This window comes from Malurus melanocephalus, unplaced genomic scaffold (genome assembly GCF_030028575.1).
Source record: "Malurus melanocephalus ecotype Western Australia unplaced genomic scaffold, MMel_1.1 scaffold_84, whole genome shotgun sequence".
Lineage (NCBI taxonomy): Eukaryota > Metazoa > Chordata > Aves > Passeriformes > Maluridae > Malurus > Malurus melanocephalus.
In genome coordinates this window covers 226,036-253,658 of record NW_026623316.1, presented here as the reverse complement: position 1 = coordinate 253,658, position 27,623 = coordinate 226,036, and the positions used below count along the sequence as shown (strand labels likewise).

Here is a 27,623-nt window from a genome sequence, read left to right as displayed (position 1 = left end):
ATTGTCTGGAATTCCTAATTTGTCCATATAAGGTCTGCTCTCCTGCAGTATTCATAATGTTTGCAGCATTTCCTCGGTAGTATGTGCCTCTGGACAAAATCCCCCATTCATTCCTTTGAACCAGCTGATATTCAGAACAGTTCTTACCAGCATCTCATGCAAACGGCTTCTATCCACTTATCTCTTCCTACATTAACACACCTGTGCATGACTTTATGTTTACACTGAAAATACATGTATCATTTACACTGAAAAACACCTTCAAGCTCATAAAGCCTAATCATAAATGAAACACTGCCAAGCCAACCACTAAACCATGTCCCTCAGTGCCACATCTACACATYTTTAAATACTTCCAGGAATGGTGACTCAACCACGATTCTGAGCATCCTGTTGCAGTACTTGACAACACTTTACATAAAGAAATCTTCCCTAATAGCCAGTCTGGCACAATTTGAGGCTATTTCCTCTTGTCTTGTTACTTACGAAAAGAGACCAATCCCTGCCTCACTACAACCTCCTTTCAGGTGGTAGTAGAGAGCAATCTACCTCAGCATCTTTTTCTATACACACATTTCATTTGGTATTAAATGCCATAAGAATAAACAGATACCACTGTGACCCTTCTGTGCAAATGAAATAACATAATGGTATTTTTTTTTTCATACAAAATCAGTACAATTAAAAATCCCTCTCCTTTATACAAATTGAAGGACAATCAAAAGAGTCACTGAATTTAGTAGTTGGCCACTTTTATTTTTCCCTTAATTGCTCTTCACTACTGACCTCTACAGCATCAGACAAACTGAAAAGAATTTTATCATTGCATACCAGTGAACTATTTGCAATGAATTCACAATTGACTACTATTTTCCTTCTAGGAACACCCCTATCCCAAGCCCCCAAATTCTATTATGAAAATGTCTACCACCACACCTTCYACACCCGTTTCAGCCTTACTCCCTTCTTCATTTGGCATTAAGTTGATGACCCAGCAATGTAAAGGCTGCTGAAAGACATCTGCAAGGACAGCAGTACGCAACTCTGCACATTTACTGTAACAGAACCAATTTTAAAATTGTGTTTTATTCAGGCATATATAGCCATAAATTACATTGATAAAAAAACTACACTGTGTACTGCAAGTACCTCACAGTTACTTTAAAATAAAAGTTACAAAGTTTCCCATGACCATTTGCATGTTTTTTTCATTATTGTACACTACCACACCAAGGAACCACAGATGTTTTTGTTTTATGAGAGCATCTTACTAGCCTACGTGGCCTACCACACACACTTTATATAAACCACTCRAGCTAAGAAAAAGTTTCTTTTACTCTGCTCAAGTACAGTAGCTCGATAATGGCTGCATACAATACTGGCAAAAGTAAAAAACTGCCTTGTTAGCCATGCTTAATTGCTTCAGTAATCTGCTCAAACAAAATCTGTGTGAAGAGCTGATCAGAATTTGCTGCTAATATTAGCAAAACTGATGATGTGGCAACTCTAGAAACTTTAGAAACAGCTGCTGGAACAGTTCCTAGGGAAAAAAAAAAAACCACAACTCCTCAGAATTATATCTCACAGAGTATAAGTTTGGAAATTTCATAAGCTTTCAAAAGACCTTTTCCTTAGGACATTTACATGGTCTGTAAAAGAATGTCAGTAATTTAACACTTGAACTGTTTTAAGCAGAAATCAAGCCCTGTAAAGTACAACTTTCTTCTTCTTCAAGAAACTGTTGTGCCTAGAATTATTTATTAGTAACACAACTAATGCAAGAATTTTTACATGCATTACTATAGAGCTAAAATGACTGTTGCCAAGTATTCCAGAGTTTAAGAAGAAAGCCGTGCTTGCTTTCCAACTCTGGACAGACTTGYAATATACAGAAAAATAGTAGTGATTTGCCAGTATACTAAGAAATGAACTGATGGAAAAGATTAGCTGTTTAGTTTTGAATTGTGTAGAAATTTATCTTTTCTCAGTTCTCATAATTTGTTTATGTGCCTTTCCAAGACTTCAGACCAACTTTAGTGACATTTAAGAGACTGCAGGAGCAGCTTCAAGGAAGTATTTAAGACCATGTGCAAGCCAGGGATACATACATCTTGGCAGTGCCAATATTCATCCACAGTTTTAATCTCACCACAGAGCATCCTAGAGACCTGTACTTCTTCAAAAGTATCCAAGTGGTRGCCACTCTACCTTAAGAATAATTTTAAAATAGTCACAGATGAACATAAAGCAGRCTTAAGTTGACTAAGAGATAAAGACTCTCTATACAGCTTAACCATACTGGCAGATAACTCAGAACAGTAGAAGAACTGGTGTCCAGCATCTGAGGAACAGCCTAGATGCTGGGGTATTTAAGAGAACTGAAAAACCTAGTATAGGAGTCTAGGGCAAATGCTTCTACTTTAAGAAAATGGTTTGGCCAGCATACTGTTTAGATGCTGGATGAAACAAGGCTCATAAACCTGAGAGAAAATAGTAAAAGAGAACTCATCTATAGACCAGCAATAATTTTCTGATGAGTTCTGAGTTCCAGTTTTTCCTTTCAGGGAGCCCATGTATTTTATGCTAATTGTTAGATAGGCAGTCCTTGGAGAACTACCAAGGACTTTTCCTACAGAAATGCTCCCACTGGTGAAACACATGACCAGGCTCCCCTCACTCCATAAAACCACCCTTCTTTGCCAGACAGTAGCCCAGCAATAGCATTTGTTAGTACTTATGATTAGTGCACTCTGCTGGTCATTGAGATTCACACGATTCAATTAACCTCAGACTGAAGGGACCTGTACACAAGCTTTCTCAATCACTGGAAAGTTTTATAACAACTAAACCATTAAATTAAAAATTTTCCCCATCAGACAGCGTCATGCCTTAAAAGACAGCACAGGATTTTTATCTCACAGCTCAGTCCAATACGATGTAACTGGTCATACAACTCACCTCAAGTCTCACTTCCCCTTTATATAAAGACAGTACACACAAATATTAAATTGCCCAAAGGAGCTCCTTGGTTACCACATAGACTGGGAGACAGCACACAAACAGATMTGTGGGGGTAACTACTTTATTTTAATGAGATGCTGGATCACTGCACTGGACTGGCTGCCCAGTATTTCAAACTGTTTCACACACTGTAATGCCTASAGCACTCTATCAGTGTTATTTTGAAAGGTTCCGTTTAGGATTTTTTTCCATCACTGTAAGGAAGGCCTACCTTAAAATATCTTGACATACGTTAGGTAATAGAAGTGAATTTGATCTCTGGATCTAATACACTAAAAACCTGAATGCTCACATCAATTTGCCCCTGACTGTGAAAGGCACTTTTAAAGAAAGCCCAAGAAGGCTCAAGTGTTAATTCCTTAACTCCTGATGGAAATACAACTCAAGTATTACATTTGCCTTTACTTATTACTAGACTGTAATTTGTTCTTTTGCARCAGCTAAGAGACTGTGCTTCCTCCCCTTGAGGAATTCAAGTCTTATTCACATTTCCCAAAAAAATAAATAAAATTAGTTATATGTAAGAGACTGTATGACCAGCTTCAAGGAAGTATTTAAGATCACAAGTTAATCAGGGATAAACACATCTTGGCARTGCGAGTACTCAGCCACAGCTTTAGTTTTGACCCTGGAGTATCCTAGGCACCTGAACACCAGTGAAACAGTAAGATTCTTCGTTGAAGCAGATTTGTAACTTGTCTCCTATGAACTCTATGTAAGGCTATCAAGATTAGATAAATCGAAGAGCTCCTTTGGCTTCTCCTTTGAACCACTTCTCCTGCTTTTACAGCATTGACCACTACTTAATTTCTGTATCAAACACCTGCCAGACAACATAACTGCACATCATATAATCATCCTGTTTTAGATTTTGCTGATTCAATACCCTCTCCAAATCTTATGCTTGTTTCACGGAAAGCCATTGCTTAAACAGAAACACTGAAGTGAGAGGAAGAACAGCACAGCTCTATCAGCCAACAATACAGCTTACTCACTGTGGTGGCATAGTCCATTACTCTATCTCTCCTCCATGCCTCATCTCTAGCCCCATATTCCTGCTGYTCAAACTTCCTTGACTCTGCCAACGTCAATCTGTAGTTGAAAACTAGCATATGATCACAGAAGAGGGAGGCAAGACCACAAGGCTGGAACAGAGTGAGAAGCTCCAGATTCAGAAGCAGCAAGCCCAGGTGCTTGTGAAACCACAGTTGGAGAATCACACTCCTTCACGGGCACATCCCATCTGTCTAAACTGTAAAGCAATTTAAGCAAAAAATTCACCTGATACACAAATTCCATATTCAATCAAGYTTGGAAAATTTGATTCACATGTTTCACAGACAGAAATAACTCTCAACTGTAAGAATGTGCTTTACATAATACGATGTCTTATTAACACTCAGCTTTAGCCATTACAGCATTCATTTAGATACACATTAGAACATTTATTTTTAAAACCACGTACACAGACATCATTAGCGTTAGATTCATGAGCTTGCTGCRGCATAGCTCCTTGAGGTAGCTGCAAACAGAATATAATTTCAAAAAAAGGTGGGTAAAAAGATAACTGTGTTTGTTGCAATAATACAATACTGGCTATAAAAACAGAACAACGTAATTTAAGAAGCACACGTTCTGGGAAAAAACCTTCCATTCAACAGCTTCAGTTTAATATTAGTGTATATTATTGATCAACAAGGATAATTTTTCATATTAAATATGAGCTATGTCCCTTTAAACTTGCCCTTGTCTGYGGCAGTTGATGATTATCTGCTGCCATCTAGCAAATGTTTCCAGAAAAGTTTAACTTTGGAAGCTCTTCTGTGGCAAGAAACCTGAAATTAGAAAGCTTTTAAAAATAGGAAACAAATTTGASACAGCAGCAGGTTTTTAAAATGATTCCTTCAGCCTGCAAGCTTGTAACAGTAAGCACAACAGGAGAATACAATTAARCTTAACACAAACCTTCAAAACTGCAATCATAGGTGGCGAATATAGAATTGCAAAACTGAAATTTTCATTCTRTGACTTACGCTTTCCTGCGTATCCAAGACTGCAATGAGTAGAAAATGATAAGAAACACAGCATTTTCTTCTTTCCCAAAACTCTATTCTTTACAGTTTCACTTTGTTCCAACTTTCTATGTTTCTTAGTTCTTTCACATTCACCCTCCCTCCCCTTCACCCAATTCCTCCTTGGGCAGTAATCAAAATGCACCAACCCCATAAAGTAATAYGATGCCTGAATTACAAATACAATTGTGTTTCTTAACCCCTTCCAATCTTAATTTTTCAGTCAGATGGTCACACTGAAACTGTACCACATTATTTACCAGCAGCAAGATGGCTTCCTAAAATTACTTGACCTTGCTGACTGTGGGATCCACCCAGACTTTGCTTTTTTCTGTTATTATCTAGGTATATGTTCAATCGGAGAAAAAGGAAGAAAATATTTATATACTTTTGACACTAGTCCTACTTGTTAACTGGAAACAGTGTGACTTGGAGCTTCTACACTTCTATAAAGAACTTTCAATGAAAAGGAGGATTAATGAAATGTCTGAACTATTTGTTATTAACTGATTATGATTGGTTTCTTAGTATTTTCTGTCTTATTTCACTTCATCACAACAATTGCAATGTCCTCTTTTCACCCTGGATCCTTTACATGGTATGGTTACCTCAAATCTCTCATTCATACAGTCACCTAAAAATACAACAGTTTCATTCTTTGTTCCATATCAGATCAGAAGAGTTGGGAAGATATTGCTCCAAGGAGGTACTATTCCTTAAACAAAATACAATTTTAAAAAATCAAAGCCCAGTGACTTTGGAGGTCTCTACTCCTTTCTAATTTCTATGAAATTGGACAATATTTCAAAAACCTCTCAGAAAGGAGGCAGACATCACAGTCCACTATTTGTCTCAATTCCCTGGAGGACTGTCTTAATAATAACAATCATAATCATCCAAATACATGTCCTCTGGTTTCAAAGCACATATACACTTCATGTAGTAGACACTGCATTAACGAGTAAGTTTTTCTGACACTTATTTGTTTTGTTAGTTACTAATATCAAACATAAGCCAACAAGTAATTAAAATAAAGGTCAATTGACATTAAGGTAAGTGCCAGTTTATATCACTGAGAAACATTGGTCTTTTGCTCTTCCTGTAAACAAAATATGATTTGGTAAAGAAAAAACTTGAAATCCATCATCCWAGAATTTCTTAAGATTCCACCACTTAACAGGACATGGTAGTTAATGTTAAATAATAGCTCAAGTCTTTCTTTGCTAGAATTAAAACCTGAAATATGTAAGTATAATACAGCAGAATTTCATGAAATGGTTTGGTTTGAAAGGGACGTTAAAGACCACCTGGTTACAACCTTGCTGCACTGAGCAGGGATACCTCCCCTTGGACCAGATTGCTTGGAGGACATCCAGCCTGGCCTTGAACACCTCCAGAGACAGGGCATGCACATGCTAGTCCATTTCTTCCTAATATCTAATCTAAATCTACTTTCTTTCAATTTAAACCCATTCCCTCTAGAACTATCTCTACATGCCTTTGAGAAAAGTTCCTCTCCAGCCTTCTTGTAGGCCTACTTCAGATACCTGACTCCTGTAAATCAAGTTTATCAGCTATATAAGGGTCACAGTATACAGYTGCTCTGCAATTTGCTTTGCCTTAGCAAACTGAAAGAATACACAAGCAAAGTTTATTTAATAGAATGATTTTCAAAAATCATTCATCTAAACATGGTCCAATTCCTCCAATTCATCTCTGTTAGACAAAGACAGGATTTTTTACTCTTAAAATACAATCTTTCAAGGGCATCTCTTTAACAAATACACTGAAGGTATATATTACAGAGTTGGGAAATATCCAGCTATTTGYAAATAATGTATTTCACATTTTATGACTGATTACCACAGTAATTAATGCAGCTGTGACAAAAGGGCATCAGCATAGAAATGGAAAACACTTCATAATTCATTCACGCGAGGTCTCCATCCTACTSTAAGCCACACTGTGCCTTCAGTCCTTCTTGAAGAGATGGCATCCACAATTTCAGTCTCTGTCCTACCTTACATCTCAGATGGACTTATTATTGCAGTGTCTACTTTCTGTTGAAACTCTAGAGAAAGCTACCTCCTCTAGAAAATATAAGAACTTACTTTCAGTTTCCTCTCAGGAAAACATTATGTTCAAAGTGTAAGATGAAMTGGCATTCCCAGTGTCCTTACTGAAATTTTCCAATCTTTTGCAGAKAAACTTATTGTATGTTTGTGGTGAAAGACTATGAAACACCATTCAAACTTCAATCAATAAAAAAAAAACCCCGGCTAAAATACTGAAATACCCTCTTCTTTTTTTTTTCAGTGATTTACTGCATACTTCTGTGTCACATTACTCATTTYTGATCTTATAATTTTTAAGAGCAAGAACCAAAAGTTATTGAGTGAATATCTCTATTTTACGTAATATCAAACATTTTTCCTGATGAACAGGCTACATCTCACTAAATTCTTGACCAGGAAATCAACGTGCAAATCAACCTCTCTCCAAGTTACCACATGCCTAAAACAAAGTAATTTTTGTTCTGCTGAAAACAAATTGTAACCAAGCTGTTAATTATATAGGAACTCTGGAAGTGTACAGTGCAAGTTGCAGGTGCTGATATCAAATGCCCAGCACAAGTGCCAGTTATTCTAAACTGTTGGTGCAACACCTAAAAAGAGGTTGGTTTASCTATGTCAGGCTTATTGTGCACAAYGATTTGCATATGCGCAACCAAAACCCATCACAAGTGAAACACACCTMACCGAATTCACAATATAGAGAGGAAAAAGATTCTGAAATAAATATAAACCACCAAACTTATTGAAGAACAGGAAAAAGTTAGCTGTAATGACTATTTTTCCATTTTCAGTCCCTCCACCTCCAGGAAAATAAGGCAACATCATATCTTTGCCATGCAGGAGACAGGCAGCCGGGTCTTTTGTGGGTCCGCCAGAATCACCTGCAAAACTGTAGTGTGAACAGAAGCAAACCAAGACAGAAGTGATGAAACGACACTCATGRGCAGGATGACGCACCGAGGCACACGTGTCGAGATCGCATGGCATCCCCACTAGAAGCAGCTTATCTTCACAAAACGGRTATTTGTTTTCATCGCAGCGATTTCGCCGAGAGCCAGCACGGTCGGACGCTTTCTCCCACGCCGAGGGACAGCGGCAGCCACCTGGGGCCACATGGGGCCCTCCCCACGGCTCCAGACATCCGCGCCGGCGGCGAGAGGCTCGGSCCCGAACCGGCTCGCTCTCAGGGCGATCCGCCGCCGCTCACGCTGCCCCGGCCCTCCCCCCGGCCTGCCCCAGCCCGAGCCTCCCCAGCCCTCCCCCGAGTCCCGTTCCCACCGGCGCCCCGAGGCCGCGGGTTTCTCACCCACCTCGTTGTTGAGGTTCAGCACGGGAGCCATGGCGTGCTGAACCAGGTGGCTGCCGCACAGATCCGCAGGCCCCGCCGTCCCCAGGCCGCTCCGAGCAATCCCCACGCCGCCACACGAAGCGAAACCGCGCGCAGGCGCCGCCGAGATGCTCCCGCCCCGGCCCCGCCCCGGCCCGACCCTCCTTCAACACGGGGTTAAAGAGGTTTGGTTTTTTAATTTGTCTCTCGCTCGTGGCTGACGGCAGGAGGCGTGGGCAGGAGGCGGGTCCCGAGCCCCCGAGGCGTCTGAGGCGAGAGGGCGCCTCGCCGGAGCTTTGCMGTGTGGGGTTGTGCTTTCAGCTGCAGCGTGGATGGTGGCATCGCCAGATCGCTGTCTGAATCCAAAGCCTCAAGAGGTGTACGGCTGTAAATCCTTAAACTGAATTGGCCTGTGCCCCTGTTTATAATCTTGTTAATATTTTGGGGTTCTTGTTTCTCTCCCTTCTTGGTGCTGAGTGGAACGCGTGACCGGAGTAAACTGCGACCACTGCCATGTCTCTAGACTCTGTTCTATCCCCACCATGACAAAACTGCCTTCATTTCCGAAGAGTTTTACAATTTTYAGATTGAGTTTTCCATTTGTGTGAGATTTAGGGTTGTGTAGAAACTACCTCCTGAAGCTTTGGTTGTTGAAATATGTATCATGCATTTTAAATAGGTATAGTGAAGTGTGGCTGAGCATGTGGTTTGGACGTTGTGATGTCTCAGTCTGAAAAGTTTGGCAGAGTTTCATCAGAACTTTGTTCATGATTGCCAGTTTACTGTGCTTGTTGATTTAAATTGCTACACATATTCTTCTATTGGAATGAAACTTTTACAAAACTTTTACTTTAAGCTTAAAGCTTAAAGATTTGCTTAAGCAAATCTTAGTATGTCTAGAGAATGAATCACAGGTTTTTTTTCACGTTGTTGTTTATTTGTTGCACTATTCAAAAGAACTGAGGTCATATTTGAAAATATGTGGGGAAATTGTTTTAAACTAACCCAGTTTTGTTTATACCAAAAAAAAAAAAAAAATGTTTCAGGAAATTCTTTGGACATTTACCAGCAATTAGCTGGCCCCTGGATGGCACTGTTGTGCCTAGAATTCTGCTTTGAAGTCTGAATATTTAAACAAATATAACTGTTGTCAGCTGTCTCTGAAATGCATTTTATCTGCRGGATCTAGCATTTGGATCTTGTGATATTTTAATGTTTTATTTCTATCTGGTGCTTAGGCATCTCCTGTGAGTGAACTGCAGTAAAATCATCTTTGACTGCACTTTTTATCAAGTCTAACATGGGAGTGAGATTTGGCCAGGCTAGTCTTTCAAAGTTTTGCTTCTGARTTCCTTTTAGGATGTTTCTGAAAGTGGTACTGGATGCCCAGTAGCAGTCTGGRCTTCATTTGGATCTGTAAAGAGCCAACTGGAAATACTTTGAACTCATCCCTTCATCTTGTAGTGAAGGAATTTTGTTTCAACAGGAGCTGAATTTCATTTAAAGCATGTGGTTGCTGAGAGTGCTTTACTGCAAATGAGGAGTGTTTACCACAGCTGCTGCTTCATAAAAATTCTGACTTGGACAGTTATATCCAGTTTACCATCATAGAGTGATCTTTTCTTTTTAGTACCACAAATGTCAGGCAGCTAGAGTGTTGGAGTGTTGTACATGAGAAAGAGCTGAATTTGACTATATTTGAGTATAGATTACTCTTGGATGTGACACACACAATGCCATCAATATACTTTTATTAATTACTGGATAGAAGCTCACATCTAGATTGGATTTGTTTGCACTGAGTGTAAAATTGGATGCAGAAACTCCAGTAGGAAAATTTTCCAAAGGAAATAAAAACCTTCTTCCTTTTGTCTTGATATTTCATGCAAAACTAATCCSTAGACATGCCAGTCTTAAATTCCATTGTGCATCTTAGCAAAGAGAAAGACAAAAGCAGGACCAGGCAGCCAGCTGTGGTTCTGTCAATCCAAAGAGCACCAGCCTGGACTCACATCAATTAGAGTTCTTCCCTGTGTGTGTAGCCTACTTTGTCATAACTTCAATTTTCCTTTTCATTTCCCCTGAACACTGAAATAACTTGCTTTGGAAGTTTCTTGTAGGCCCTGATGACACACTTCTGGCCCTTCTTCATCCAACAATTTTGTTTTCTWCTCACTTAGTCATTGCTAAAAATAAGTGGTTTTATTTATTTCTCCGTTTTTTAGACCTCAGTGGCCTTCCAGAGTTAAGAGTCYTTGTGCCTCGCAGCTTCTTTTTTGGCCTTTTGTCATACTGTTTTTTTACTTAAATTAATTCTAAGTCAAGATTTTCTTGTCAGCTTGTCACGGTCAGGATGCTTTGAGGCATTGCCCCATATAACACTTTCATACTTTGATGCTTTGTTCTGATGTTTCTTCCTGTTGTGTCAGTATTTCACTCCAATGTTTTGGCACAATATTCTCAGTGTTGGAATGCGTTTTTCTGAGCCATTTGCTCTCCTTTGAGAACAACTGTCTGTGTGCGCATGTTTCAGGGCAGCATGTATTTGTAGGCTACAAAGATGGTGAAGGGCCTAGAGGGGGTAGCCATGTGAAGAATATCTGAGGTCCCTTTGTCTGTCCAACCTGGAGAGACTGAGGGGAGACCTCACTGCAATTAAAGCCACCTCATGAGTGGAAAAGGAGGAGCAGGCACTGATATATTCTCTGTGACAGGACCAGAGGRTATGGCCTGAAATAGTGTCAGGGKWGGTTTAGGTTGGATATCAGGAAAATGTTCTTCTCCCAAAGYGTGTTTGGGCACTGGAACRGGCTTCCCAGGGAAGTGGTCACAGCACCAGCCTGACAGTGTTCAAGAAGCATTTGGACAATGCTCTCAGGCACATGGTGTGACTCTTGGGGTGTTCTGTGTGGGGTCAGGAGATGGATTTCRATGGTCCTGATGGGTCCCTTCCAMCTCAGGATTTCTATAATTGTGTGATTTTATTTGAAGGATGTAAGATGTTGCAGAGCAMTAGAGGGGAGTTGAAATGGAAAACTATTTAAAGAAAGAGGGGTATTAGCTGGGTCCTGTTTCTCTCCCTTTATCTTGGCACTCTCCATTTTTATGTGATGTGGTAGCAGCTGTGTAGACCATCTTGTAGCTACAACTGGCCTTGATCCCAGAGGCCATGCATAAAATATATATTTTTGGAATACTTACTGAAATATGGGATTGTTGCAGACACTTGAATTCATATGCTTGGTACAGATGTAATGTATGAAGTATGTTTTGTATTGAAAATGACAATAAGTAAATTTTAGAAATYCCAATTAATCTTTCATGTTTTGTGAATCAATTTTAAACTCTAAGAAATTTCATAGATTCTTTCTATGCCAGTAATGTTAACTAGACACTGAGGACAACAAAACCAGAAGATTTTCTGCAACTTCTTGTTTTCTTCAGTTTGTGCTCTGATTTTAGCCAGAGGAGTTTCTCTTTACCGATACCAAGACATCTGTTTTGGGCTTGCTCCCTTTCGTTTTGTCTTGACAGTYTAAAGAGGTGGACCCTCTGAAATGAGTTATCTCCCCTTAGGTGGACACTCTGGAATGAGTTACCTCTCCTTAGTTTCGACCAATCCCTTTCCACCAATAAGGAACAAAAATGAGCAGATATAAGTGAAAAAAAATAACAGTTTATTAACATTCAAAACAGCAAAAGGCACCCACCCCCCTCCCCCAAGTAAACAATCACTAAATACAAAATTGCTAAATCAGGAATCCCACAGAAGCAGGGAGGCACACAAAATGGTGGGATACCGTTCCCTCCCAAGAAGGCGACCCCTGCTGCTGACCACATGGAGGGAGACAAAGGGAAAGTGGCATCAGCCTCTTGTYCAAGATGTGAATCCTTATTTACGTAGGAAAATTATTGAAAAAATATGTAGTAAAAATCCCTTCATCGTTTATAGACATGTTCTGAGGAATGAGTCGTTTTGACTTTTAAGACTGAATAGAAATATTTGCTCTTGCTATTGCAGATATTTTCTTTATCACTTTCTTCCCTTTTGAGTCTTCATATACACTTACCAGCTACTGTCTTTATCATGTACACCTTAGAACAGATACTTTGGTGAAAATGTATTTAAATCACAAGTGGTCATATCTCTTGTATTAGGAAAGCAGAATTAATGTTGAGATTTCTTCCTTCTCAGAATCCATTCAGCATTCAGTAGCACTTTGAGAATTTAAATTTTAAAATAAATAAATCTGAATTTAATGATTATTTTAATGTATATGAGAGCAGGGCTTRGAAAGAAGATCTTGTGGTGAACTCCAACCTGGGATATTAAGTTTAAATGTGTAAAGCACATTGTTTTCTTCTGCAACCTACTATAAAACCATCACTGAATAATTCTTATATCATACATTTTCCTTTTCTAAGAAGCAGTTCCAGTAGTTCAGCTGAGTATTTCAGTTGCTTGTTGTGAGAGGCCAAAATTTTCTCTTATTACACACAGGTGGAGTGTTAAGTAAAAAATGGGACATTAATGTCTGCTAGATTCCTTAAGTTTAATTACATTTTTTTAAAGAAGATATGTAATTTCCAATGAAAGTGTTGTGAGTAACCCAAAATATTCCATATCCAAAAATTGTTATGAYCCGATTGGTAAATTTGCAGTAGAAAAAACACCTCTATGTTTTGATCCAGAGATGACTGCTGAATTTATGATAGCAGAAAAGATTACTCAAAGGTAAGATTCAAGTGTAGAAAAAGACAAAAGACCAAGCTCTCTCCAACCCCTTGCAGGAGGAACACTYGAATAAACTGCAGGAGCACTCTGAGGAGATTCCATGAGCAAAAGATGAACAGTGGGTCTTTTTCATGGTGCTCAAACAATGGATRTGCTGGACTGTACTCATTCACAGAGAGAGGTTGTTTCCATTGGCAGTAAAAGATGCACAGGAYGCACACCACATCTATGATGACTGCAGTTAAAGCTACACAGGATGAGTCCTCATACCAAGTCCCTGAAAAGGAAGTTGGAAGTGGGTGAGGAGCTTAGAAATGAATGCGGAAAGGGTCTATAGTACCTAGAATGACTGATGGGACAAGTCTGTACTGTCTGTGTTGCGAAGAAAAAGCTGCAAGGATTGAGTGGGCACGGAAATGAAAAACTGTAGTATGAAATTTTAAGTAAGTGGCATCAGGAGTAGCATGGAATAATTAACACAAATGGAGAGCTGTGAGCAGACAAGTAGGTAAGAAACTTTGTGGCTAAAATGGAAGAGAAGTTGGCATCCATAGAATAATTTTAGTTTCTTATGTGAAAATATAAAACAACACATCATTGTTTAATTGTATTCTGACAATTCAGAACTTGTTTTATTCCAGAATTTAATTTGGTAAGCAAAAAAATTCTGTATTGAAAAGTCTGAAAGCCAAAGTTTGTCACACTGAATGTCAGGCTTTTAAACAGTAGGTTTAATCAGGCAGGAGTTAATCAGGATTATTTGTTACTTCCATTCCCTTCACAGGGAAACACAGGGATACTTCCAGAGAACACTTAAGCTTATCTAAGATCTAGTTGCTGAGGATAACAGAAGTCTAGTGTGACTAGATTCTTAACCTAAATGTCTCAATTAAAAATTAATTAGGTAGGATGAATCTTGGTATGGGTGTCTTGTAGTTGTGAAGAAATATGGAGAAAGAARTTGGTAGTTACTGTTTACTTAAGTCTGAAATCATAAACAGAKGTGATTTACTCCAGAAACAACAAGATGGTTCTTGTGTGCTCCCCAAAGTAAATAAAAGTCTTGGAGTCAGTGTGATCTTTCATCACATTCATGTACAAATTAAGCTGGGGAATTGGAATCTCATGGTGTATTCCAACATGCACCTGACTGAGCAAGATTGCTATTTCCTTTCCCCTTTGAATGTGATCTAGGAGTTAAGTCTAAAGCTGAGCAGAATTCAGGGAGGATTCCTCCCTTGGAGGAGTCCAGTCAAAGGAACTCATCAAACTCCACAGATCAGAAGGTGATCTGTGAAGCTTCGTCACTTCTAAAGTGAAGCTTTCGTTTGGTAATTCAAATGATGAAAGTACAAAGAGTACTACTTTGGAAATTGYATATTTGCATGATATTACTATGTGGTGATTAATGAGAACCATGTTTCAGTGTTGATACTAATGGTTTTAATGAATAAGAAAGATAAAAGGTGTACAAGAACAAATTTTAACAATTTAAGTGCTCTGAATTTCTTTCAGTCTACTAGTTAACCGTTATTTTTACCAGGATGTGCAAAGGATTGTTGTATTTTAAGCTGAGGTTTTTTTAAGCTATTCTTTCCTCATATCCTATGCTCAAGGTGAACTAAATTTTTTTTAGAATAAATTCACTTTTTTCCCATGAAAAACATCAAAATGTAAACAAAAGGTTTGAATGCACTGTAAGTATTCTTAAAGTAATTAGTTATMTGCAGTACTTCTTGGAACAGTCAAATGTTCTGTTACTGGTCTTCTGACTTTAAAGAAACAGCTGGTGTCAATTAGGTTGTGAGCACAATCACAGAACTAATGGAAGTTCTAGAGGTTGGTAGCAAAGAATGTAAGTAAAAGCTGCAAYATTAGGTGCATATTGCATTTTATGATCTCATATATATTTCATAAGCTGCCCTTATGTATTTTCACCTGAAAATCTGTTACATCTTTGAAAAGGAAAGTATGTTACTGGTCAATTTCAGGATCCATCTAATATAACAGATGGATTGTAGTGACTTTAGAGCAGAAACTTCTACTCGTAAGTATGTGAGTTCAATCACTGGATACTCATTTGTATTATCAAGTTTTCAAGGATAACTGCATCATTTTTTTTTCATCAAAATGAGTGAAAGGTTAAAACAATTTTGGATAATTTCTCTTCAATATGTAGTTTATGAAACAGGCTGCTTTTTGTTTTCTACAATTTATAGGACCAAGAAAGCTGGCTTTAAAGTTGGACAGTGGTTTTTTGGTTGCTGTTGTGTGGGGCTTTTTTGCTTGGGTGGTTTTTTTTGTTTTGTTTTGTTTTGCTTTGTTTTGTTTTGTTTTGTTTTGTTTTGTTTTGTTTTGTTTGTGTGCTCCTGGCTTACAACTATTTACAATAAGTCTAAGAACACTAATGTTAATACCTAAACACAGTTTTGTGATGCAACTTTGAGAGTAAGAGTCTGTTTTGAAAATTTTGACTAATGAGTCTSTAGCTCCAGCAGTATTGGCAGAATCATGTTTCAGGATTTTTAAAAGAGGGGTTGAAAAATACAGATGAAAAATTAATAAGTCTTTTTAATTTACAAGGTTGTTCAATTAACACAACTAATATAAAGTGTTTCACTTAAAAGTACTCCATGTCATTGCGAAAGAGTACATTATGTCATATACCCAGAGTTTATGTAACATGTGACCCTTTGGCAAAGATTAAGCATACTGAGCTTGCAAGCCACAAAATGATGGAAAAAATCTAGTGTCTTTCCAATGTCAAAACTGTTGTTGAATGTTTGCTGTGAAACCAGTAAAAACAAGACAATTTCCTGAATTCTAATAATTAGGGGCTGACAYGGGGGGAAGCAACTTTGTGGGAAAACGCTTTGGTGTCCCTGTGGRCACTAGCTGACCATGAGATAGCAATGCACCTTCATAGCAAACAAAGGCACATTAGGAAAGGCATTGCCTGTAGGTTAAGGGTGCCTCTTTCTGACCTGGTCTGRGACTCATCTCAAGCTTTCAGTCCAGTTCCAGGCTTCTCAGTGCAGAAAGACATGGACATCCTGGGTCAAGTCAAGTGGAGGCTCATGAGGATGACTGTAGGACCAGATCATCAAGGAGTGCACGAGAGAGCTGGGACTGCTCAGCCTTGAGAACAGAGGGGGATCTTACCAATGCATATATGAATATGTGATGGATGTAGTGGTGCCCACTTGATAGGACAAGAGGTTGCAGACTGATAATAGTATCAAAACTAAGTGTGTATGTAAGGTTTTGGTGTTTATTATTCTATATTGAAACAGCTRAAAGATGAGAAGAAGGGTACACAGTTCCTAACTGATCATTGCATATATTTCAATGCCTTGAGATTTTTTTGAGCGACTTTGTCGTATCTTGAGGGAATGCATCAATGGTAGAATCCAGTATTTTGGTAAGCTGGCTTTCTCTAGAGTGATGAAAAGATGTTAGCCAACATGMTGGAATGATTTGAACAAAAGAGAATGCACTCCTACTTTATATTTTTATTTTTTTAATGTAATATTCTAGGAAGGTGGGCTTTCTTTCCTGTAGCAAGTAARAAATATGCTAGAACATGTAAGACTCAAGAATAGCGGTACTGCCTAAATATGTTAGGCACCTGCCCTGATTTTCTTGTCACTATCCAAATTAGGCCTGGTGTTTCAGTCCACTGAAAACTATTCTGGATASAGATTCCACCTGGTGATTGGCAGGACTTCCTGATTTTTCTTTCTGTCTCTTTTTCAAATATCCTAAATTATTTACATTTCGTCTTGTTTCTAACTTGGTCTAACTTCCATTCCTGAAATAAAAGCCGGGCTTAGCTGCAATAAATTTTGAAACAGAATGTGAAAGTAATCACGCCTGTTGGCTTGGATTTTTTTTCATTTTTCTTGCATTTTATTGAAGTTTCTGATGAGCACTSTAGCAATTGTATTGAATGAAAATAACACTAATGTCTTTTTCTTTTTCACTCCTTTGACGTTTTTGTGTGTGTGTGCGTGTGTGTTGTGGATCTGTGACTTTGCTTTGATACTGTGTGAGAGAATGAATAGAAAGTCTTTTGCAGTACTGAGAAAAATGTAGAGGAATTAATTCACAAGGCCTTCATGAGACTGCTGCAGCAGCCTCTGCCCAGCTTAGTTAGCGCAGACACAGCTCTTCACAGATTTTGTTTCTTCTGAGGCAAATAGAATAGGAGAGACCCTAAATTAATTACCTGCCTTTTCTGTTGCATCTGTTGCAATAGGAAACTCTCAGTAGTGTTGACAGAAAGTGTCAGGCARTCCTTCAGTCACAATATTTTTGGGTTTTATTAGTTTTTTGTAGGGATGACTGTCTTGATGCAGTAAATAAATTTGCATATGAGTTAACCAGAAAATGGTCACTGGAAGTAAATATCCGTAAGTTGGAGGTAGTTTAGGGTGATTACCACTCWGAATGAATGGAAGTTATTTTAGGAAGAAATGCGTGTAAATAGAGGTCTTGTCAAGTTCTCTGTCATTAAATGTACAACATCTCTACAACACTTAATAGTAGAGCAATACCAGGTTGTAATTTTTCCATTCATAGCATCATGCCTGGAAAATGAACATGTGTGTTCATGATGTTCCAATCAGAAAGAAGCATATTAAAACTGCAATTTTCAAGTAAATATATGAGCAAGAAATTCTGTGAAATGATTCTCATCATCYGGTTTCTTGATGTCCAATGATGAACACCCAYCTCTGGGAAAATTTCAAAGAGAAAKACTGTCATAAAACCCACATTAAGAATGTCTTTTAATACAGCTCAGGCTTGTTTCATTCAATGTTCTTGCTCAAATTTCTATCAAGTAAGGAAATAAATTCAGTTTATGCTTTTAACTTCATGGCCTATCTACTGCATTAACAACATTTTAGCCACTGCTTTCCAAGGGAAAGATTATGTCAGTCCTTCTGATTTCTCATTCATTTTGTTAAGTAAGTGGTAAAAACTTGGTAAGTGAAAAACTTTKCATGACATTTGTGCAGTACAATAGTTTCAGAAGGTGGATAGAAAGTTGGTAGCTCAGCCTCCATATGACTTCTCTGCGGAACTTTTGAGGGTTAATTAATGCTAATGGATTCTGACTGTACTCCTCACCTGACATGGCAGTTCCTTGGGAAAGAAACAAGGTCAGGATAGTCCTTAGCCACTGAATTGTTCTCTGCAGTTGGTGGCAGCAGGCTATGAGGATGCTTTAATTTATGTGAAGGTCAAGAAAGCCAATTGCAGAGCTGCTGGATGTTCGAAACTGACTAAAACTCCTTGCAGAGAATAGCTCARCTGGGAATCAGGAAATCTAGGTCGAAATCATATTGGAAATCTGCAGTGCAACAAGTACCTTTATGCATGGGCTTCACACATAAAAGTTTGGCTTCTGCTCATGTAGATATTTCATCCACTTAGCCATATCTTTTTCATACAAKTTAAATTCAAGTATGACATTAAAGCTCAAAAATAAAGATTACTCAAGGGTCAAGCTGAGTGGCTTGGGAATGGGTACAGCATTAGCCTCATTACAATGATCTGATTGATGGGTTTTTTTTTCTGCTACCATAAGGAGATACTTCTTGAGCTGATGAGTTYTTTTATGATGCCATTAGAATGAAAAGTTGGTGAAAAAGACCAGAAGCCAATTTCCACACTTTTTGAGTGTTTATGTAGTCATTAAAGTAGTACATGGGCATCCATGAGCTGTGCAAGTACAGCAAGAGGAATGAGGACATTCACCTTGCACAACTAGCCTGAAAAGCAGTCTGTGAATAATTGATTTTTGTGCCCTGGTTACAAAACAGTAACCTGAAGGAAGAGTTCAAATGACCTGGTTATAAATTTAAAACAGTGGTTATTTACACCTATTTTTCGTTTACTGTTTAAACCAAATTTCCTATTGTGTAGAATTGTCTAGGAAAGAAAAATTTCCTTGCTACACCTTTCTTTGTATTATTGTCTGACAGTYTGTGGAAAAATCATCAATAAATTGTGACTTCTTTTTTCAAAGAAGTTGCCCTACAGTCTTTGTTTAGATGTATGGGTTTTGTAACAAGTGTCTGAATGATTAAAAATTCCCATTTTTTCCATGTGTGATGCTTTGGATGATTCTGTTATTGACTCATAAGATGCTCCACCTGAGAGCACTGATTTGGGTTGTGTATGGTAGATTATGCTTGTAATATTATAATTTCTAAGGGACAAGTTCTGATTTTCTGGTTTTCTAAAAATTTAGGTATTTTCAGCAGGGTTCTCTTTGCATCCTGAATATTAGAGAAAGATCATGTGTTCGTGATATGCAAGAAGGTATCTCCTCACATGCTAATTAATGATAATTGCATTAATATTACAGTCTTTTGAATATTTTCATGAACTCTGTTATAGCAATTTTCAATTTGACCATGCATTAGGAATTGCAGATTCTCTTGGCTGGTTCTCATAGATGTTGTGTATCAACTTACTAMTATCTTCTATAAATTGCTTTTCCTCCTGAAGTTATACAAATTTGCAGCAAGTAAAGTAAGTACTGCAAGGTCAAGAGTTCAGGTTTTGGTATTCTCTGTGTTATATACAGAAATAGTTGTTCTCATGTCTAWCATAAAGGATAATGTAGAAATAGACCCAGCCACTGGATTTTGAGTACAATACAATCTCTTTTGTCTTCATTTTGGAATTCCAACTTCTATTTTTCTGGTTTACTTCTCTGAAATGTGTAAGTTTAACCCCATGTTTTGGGGGGTYTTTAATAGCTCTGAGTTTGCTGGTGCTGGATTTTTCAGCAAATACTTTATCAAAATTTGTTCATCCCTGCTGCATATCATTTAGACCCTCCATAACTAAACCTCTTTCATTGTTAGATTTGTCAGTTCAAAGGCAAGAARTATTATGAACATTGTGAAGATATTCAGTGAATTGAGGAATGACTGCACTGGCAGAAGAAGTCAGTACTTCTTCTGATAATCTGAAAGATTAAAAAATGCACAAATCTTGGAAAATTTTATAATATTTGGCTTGCAGAAGTCCTGCATGCAATTCAAGATAATGCATTTAAGTGAGGAAATCTTACTGTTTGTTTTGGGCAATTATAACTAGGAGGTCCAAAACCCACCAAAATTCATTTACATGGATGCTCAGATGCATTTTGGAGCATATTTTTAGGTATATGTTATTCAATTTGATTTTCACTCTGCTTAAGTCTGCAGAGAAAAAATAGTTTATGGAAATTTTAATGTAATACTGACCAAATTTGTCCATTTTATGAATATTAGGTCCATGCAAGTGCTTGCTAAATTATGGTGAGCAAGTTTTAAGTAATTTGTCTGATCTGTGTTATTCCACATAATGGCCTGTGAAAATAGTTAGCYGCTTATAGCAGGCAGTAGGACGCACCACATGTATTGGGAAAAAAGGTGTTTTCTTTCCTAAGAAAGAATGAAAATGTAAAGCTCATATATGTGACTTTATATCATGCAACTACTAAWTAAGATGATATGAAAAAAGTTCAGTTTTTAATATCACCAAGCAATGCCTTCAGACATCACTCAACAGTCAGATCTGATCATGTAATTTCAGCTATTTTTACAAATTTTGCCCACTAATAAATAAACAGCCTGTCTTCTACCATCAAAATCTGGAAGCACCTTTGGGAAGAAGGTGTTCACTGATTGAAGGAATCTTTCAGGTTTGCTATGAAACCTGTGTGTGTCCTATATTTTGTTCTATTATACCAAAATTCTTTTATTTATAAGAAAGAAAAGTAAGACTACTGTTGGAGTTGTTGAAGGACTTTTCACGGCTAAAAGGGACAGCTTTTTGAAAGTTCACGCTATTTTTTTTTCTGAAAGTTCATGTCATGTAATGGAAATTTTTTTTCAGTCTTCTGAAAAGCCCCCCTGAAGCAGGGGCAAGATGGAGAGATGTTTGGGTTGAGAGAGAGACCTTTTGTATGGTTAGAAAACTCTTAGCACTTGTGTAACATTCACTGATTTTGCTGCCCTGRATTTTTTTCTCTTAACTATTTGTTATATCTGAGACCCAGAAAATAGATGAGTAMGTTAAAAAATCTATGAATCATTTTTTGCAAGTTAAATTCAATCACAAGATTCTTGATATTACTGAAACTTACAAGAGACTAGCCAGGAGATTTTATTTTGATTAGGAGGACATACTTTGTAATATTAGAAGTTTAACATTTGTTCTCCCAAAATTTAGGCTTTGGTTTATTTAGAATATATTTTATTTACATRCTATATAGATTATATAATATCAGAGGTATAAAATGCATATATGGTTATAATGTAATGCTTAGACATCATCTTGACTTTAAGGATGTATTTTCAAGGTTTTTAGGGACAGTGARGGACTTAGTTGCAGAACTGCTTTTTTACATGAATACATGGAGCTTTGTATGTTGGTAGAAATTAGTTTTGAGCATACATCCTAAAATATTGTACTTCCCTTTTATTTAAGAAGTGCCCTGAAATTTGCTTAAAGGTTACTTTGTTATTCACCTTCTTATAAGCAAAAATAAATTGCAGTTAGAATTTATTGGCTTTCTCAAATATATAAAGTCAATCTACACCTTCTATCTACAGATTTGCATGTGAAGACCAGCTCAGTCTCTAATTCTGCACTCTCTAATTCTCAACAGAATAGGAAATGTGAGGAGCAGAATTGTAGTAAAAATGAGTGTTTATTGATTCCAAATTGCTTSATACCAGGATGGTTATTGCAGGAGCTCTCTGTAGGAGAGCTGTCATTACTGATGGTTGTTGCCAGTATGGTTTGTGACAGTAGCTGAAAGCAAAACTGCAACATCAAATTTCAACAGCTGAAGTTAGAGGGTAGTGTGTAGAGTTGCTCGAATACCTCTTCAGTACTGCATGAAAGGTGGCAAAACTCYACATTACAGTGTTTGAAGGTGTGGGTTACAAACCCTAATGCAGCTCAGCAATATAAGAAATACAGGAATGTGTGTATGAAGCAGTCAGATATATAATGAGATGCAGCTCAGCCAAGGTAAGAAATATGTTTCTTCAGTTGTTCCTTTTCACTTCTTTACAAGGAATGCTCCCAAGCACTAATGAGACTGACGTGGCAATMTCTTCACAAAAATACAACTGGGCAAAATGTCCTTGAAAACACCTTACATAGCGTAACAAGCTCCCATAGCCACTTAYTATGTTATAGTATAGCAACATATATAATATATATAATATAGCAACATATTATGTTATAAACTTCTTCCAAGGAAAGAAGATGAGGGAACAACAATTCCATAAGGCATGTTCTCTTCTCAAACTCATATATATATCATACAGAGAAGGAAGTATATGTCATGGTGTGATAGAAAATCTATCTTCCCATACGTACTCTGAGATCCTCACTGGAGACATKTCTGTGTACAGTTAGCTTGCGCATAGAAATAGAAGTGGTACATGAATATCTATAGTTAAGTCAGTCCACACTGAGACTTTTGAAATAAAACAGGACTTCCAGCTCGGTCTTCATGGTGATAAATGGATTTATATTATGGCATTTCACATACCTTACAGGTACTAACCCCATGATAATCACAAAAGCTCCCCCTGAAGCTGCTGGAAAGTTAATATTCATTGCTAACTCTCAGTAAAGTTTTTGCCTTTGAATTTAATTTCAGAATAATTTGCTGTCTAATAACTTTWAAAATCATGCTACTGAGCTCTGTATTTTTAGGTTAGAATTCAGTTATAGAAACCATAAATTAATTAGTTCATAAATAGATTCTTAAAAATGGAATACTGTTTTCAGATACTTTTTCCTTAATGAAGTTACTTTAGAAGTTGATGTTTTGTCAGCTTCCATCACTGTACTCATGTATATGTTGTCATAATATATTCATATTACATTCCTGGGGTATCCAGGGTACTGCAGCAAATGGTTGTTGGGCCATTGCGTATTGTTTCAATACTTGTTCCCAACATCTGTTTCTCATTTGAACTTTCTGTACTCCTTTATTTTCCTGCCCTGTCTGGGCCTCACTGTGAAACAGAGCTGCCAAAAGGGAAAAGAAAGAAAGGAGAAGTTTCTGATCCCTTGAAACTCTGGTCAGGCAGCAACATTCTGCAGTATTTTCTTTTTATACTGCCAGACATGCAAACGTGCACTCCCTCTTATTCTACATTTTTTTCTCACAGGAAAAACTTGCCAACTTTATGACAGAAGACAAGAAGCAAGAAAGGCTGATACATGATTCTCAGGCTCCAGAAGATGTTTTAGACATTATGGTCTGCAGATAGATCTACCAGTCTGTTGATCTGGACTAAGTCATCCTTYGCAGGAAATTAATTTACCAGGACTCAGTGGGCAGCAGTTCTTCTTTTGAGAGCCCTTACCTCAGAAGAGCCAAGATATCCTGAAGATTGGCATTGTGAATGTGTGTTTTAAGGTTGCTTAAAGAACCWCTGGCAAAGGCATTGGCAAAAGCAGGTTTAGTGTAAAAGCAAAAGCGCAACAAAGTTCATYGCTAAGGTGTACTCTGCTACTCACTACATGGTTAAAACATGCAGAGGAAAAACAAAAAAAAAAATCTAAAGTAATTCAATCTACTACCAAAATCAACCCAAAAATTACCCTTGAGAAGGCTTAGGGGCTCAGGCGGGGGGAGGGGGGAGAAAAGGAAAGTATAAGGATCAAAAGGAAAAAAAGAATAAAGAARGCCCTCCTCTTGATACACAAGGTTCAGAGCAGACCTTGTTGCTAAATGGAGCCCAGGAAATTTTTGGCCTAAAGGTTTAATAGCAGTTAAGCTGAACAGCACTTAGTGTGTAGTTAAGTTAAACCATTTAACCAAGGATTCATACAGAATTTATTATAGCACAACAGTAACTCACAGGCCTGARTTAAAAATCTAAAATACTTAACAATCCAGGAGAGCAGCATTCACATTTGTTCTGGGTTATTCACACTAGCATGCACACAGACCTAAAAGAAGTATGTATAAGGTGTTTATCTCTGAAAAGGTCCCACTCGAATTCAGTGAAATACTCACGTCAGATGCCTTTGCATCTTCTCAGCAGGTGAAGGGTTGAGTCTGGAGCAAGGGATGTATCACCATCATTCTTGTACAGCAATCCTCTGAGCACAGCAAATTTGGGAGTTTGCTGGCTCTGAGAGGCACCACTCAGATGGAAGTGCTGGTCGCAGCTTTTGGAATCCAGGAGAGCTCTAAGGATCTCACTTTGGAGCATGATTTATAGGGYTACAACAGAGTGAGCTTTGGTCATAGTAATTTTTCATCCTGGCTGCAGTTTAGATAGGTAACTTTCTTCAAAAATATTATTCCCCTTGGGCTGTTTGTCTGGCATGAAAAATTTCCAACATTGTTAAAAACCAGGAGATTATTAGACTGCGCTGGTTCCTGGGAACAGCATTCCTTATAAGCCCAAGAAAAGATGAGCCCRGGTGCTGTTCATGAAGACCGAGGCCTAATGAGCATTTGTCACATCATTGTTTGGCCCAAGTGKGGCAAGGGATGTACCACCACAAGCTGTCAGGACATGGCACTCTGCTCGAGTTGGGCCAGGTTTCACTGGACAAGAACTAGCAGTGCCACCCAAATCCCACTTMAACAGTTGTCCAGTGGAGACATTTTAGGAGTACCTTAAGGAGGTTTAGTGAAACTGACATGTCTCCAGGTTTTTTATTTTTCTTTTTTAAGAAGACATGTTTTCAGAAAATTAATTTACATACAAATGGGCTATGACAATAAAGTTGTACAGGTTTTTGTTTCTAAAATATAGGAAAATTTTCTTAGAATTCTRGAAAACTGTAATTTGTCTAGACCATATTGGCAATAACTCAGCAAAAAGGGACTCTGACATAAACTTTTCTGCCACTAAGAATGCACTTAAGTGACCGCAAATTAAATGTATTTGTAGCATGCTGCAACACTGAAAGTGAGGTCTACTGGGAGTTAGAATGCTATGCACAAAGTATGGTAAAGGGAGATTGGCAGATGGTAAAATCTGTTTTGTCCTCACGGAAGTTCAGCTATACATTGCTTTGAGAACTCAGCTTTTTTCTTTTCTTTTTTTTTTTTTTTTTTTTTTTTTTTTTTTTTTTTTTTTTTTTTTTATGTAGTGAATGATGGCATTTCAGTATGCCACTGGTAAACAAGAGAAGACAAGACTGTTTTGTACACCTTAGGAAATGCCTTTGCATCCATGGTAATTTCTGCTTTCCAGTTCCTTCTCTGATGAATTCAAAATTTTCAGTCATAGAGCACCAACCAGGTCAAAGAGAGAGAAGTTCTTATTGCATTTTGGGAAATCGTATTTGGAGAGCCTAGGCTGAAATGGATGCCTGACATATGATTTCCATAACACAGTGTAGGGCCTGGGAAGTGCTAGTTAATATTATTTTCTATGTCAAAAGGACATTTCCTTTTTGGTGCATTTTAGGATATATGAATCAGAGAGACCCACAATAGAATATTTGATTTTGACTTTACATTAGAAAAAACAGTTTTCCTGTTCACAATGAGCTTTAGTATTAATCTTATTAAGACAACAGTTCATTTACTAAACATGTGGAACTGTGCTAGGTCAAGTAAATTTTTAATCTGAATCCAAGAACCTTCATGAAGAGAAACACTTCAGTAGAAATTGGTGATCTGGCATCAGTCATGTTCTTTCTAGTTAAAATTAATAAAGAACTGATTTGTAAAGACTAGGTACAATTTCTGTCATAGATACGTTTGTACTACGAGCAATGTGAGGAGTTACACTGAATGGAAAGGAGTTTCCCATGCCAACCATAAACATACAAAAAACAATGAGTTGCAGACATTCTCCCCTGCTTTCAGTCCCTACATACAGGATCCTATTGTTCCAAAYTTTGATCTTGAAGCATTTGTAGACATATCATAATTTCCTCAACAAAGCACTTAGTCTGAAAATATTTTTAACTAAAAACTTCTGTTTTCAGGCAGTAATCCAATTSTGAGCTGCTACTCAGTCAGTTCCATAGCTGACATCTTCCTAGCTTCATTCTCAAATGTGGGTCGATTTTTTACACCTTCACACTTTGCATCTTTGTTGTCACAAAAATTCTGTCTTGCAAGCAATTCTCCCTTGTGTAGCCATATGACAGTTGTATGTTAGAAGTTGTCTGCATAGCTTGAAAACAATAGCAGACAAGGATAGAAGATTTTAGAGGTAGCCAATAATCGTACATTGTTTCTGTGAAATGGAGAAAATGCTGTGAATAGCAGGTAGGGGAACAAACACTTCATTAATAGCTCTTAATAGCTCTGAGGAAAAAAGCACCACAAATACTTTTTGAGGCTGCTAGGCAGTTATTATCATCATTGTTTTCAGATCAAAAAGCATCCCAAAGTTATTAGTGATCTGAGGCAGAGCTAGGGAGAAGACCCAAAATTCTTGAATTCCAGTCCTTTGACTTAACCAGATGACATTTTGAAGACCATTTCTCCTGACTAAGTGTTTCCTTAGTAAAAGAAAGAAGGAAGAAAAGGGTCGGTTTGGTCTAGTATATAATTTCAAACTTCCTTTAAAGTCTGAATCTGCTGAAGGTAATGTGTGGGCTGATGTGTCTATCCTGTGTTACTGGACAAACATCATGAGGAAAACTCTGGTGAATAAATGGTAAAAAGACTTCTAAAAASAACTTGCTTCCAAAGTTTGGGTTTCAGTAGCTCTTATGAATTAAGTAGCAATGTGATTAAAGTCTGTGAGTTACCACACCGCAGATACTAAATATGCAGCATTGTGCGTAAATGTAATGTTAGAAGACTTAGTATCTGGAAATTCTGAATTTTATTACTGCTTTATGGAGAGCATTTTCACAGACCCAGTCATCAGTTCTGCTCAGGCTGTTTTGTGAGAACTTTCTGTATGGAATTGTAGAATGGCTTGGGTTGGAAGAAGCCTTAAAAACCWTCTATTTCCTTTGCCCCAGCCATGGGCAGGGGCACCTTCACTTRGACCAGGTTGCTCAGGGCCCCACCCAAGCTGGCCTTGAGCACGCCCAGGAATGTGACATCAACAACTTCTCTGGGCAACCCTTGGCAGTGCCTTACCACCCTCACAGTAAAAATTTTTTTCCTAAGGTCTGATCTAAACTTGCTTTCAGTTTAAAGTCATTCCCCTTATACTGTCACTGTAAACCCTTRTAAAAAGCCTCTCTCCATCTTTTTGGTAGGCTCTCTTCATGTATTGGAAGGCCTCAATTAGGTCACCCCAAAATCTTCTTTTCACTAAAACTGTAAAATTCTCACACAGGATCTGAAACACAAATGAAGTCTTTTCCTACTTAAGCATTTTTTCTGATGTGGCAAAAATATGATTTTAAAACAAGATCTGTGTTTC

The 27,623-nt window shown here is 37.8% G+C and overlaps 1 protein-coding gene across 1 annotated transcript in view; it reads right to left on the bottom strand.

Moving 5' to 3' along the window:
• Positions 1-8,609, bottom strand: part of SRFBP1 (serum response factor binding protein 1) — a 65,148-nt gene extending 56,539 nt beyond the window's left edge. The window contains exon 1 of the mRNA XM_057367746.1: positions 8,479-8,609. Coding sequence (XP_057223729.1) covers positions 8,479-8,508 — 30 coding nt within the window. The 5' untranslated portion in view covers positions 8,509-8,609. The remainder of the gene's footprint in view (positions 1-8,478) is intronic.
• Between the last annotated feature and the right edge of the window lie 19,014 nt (positions 8,610-27,623).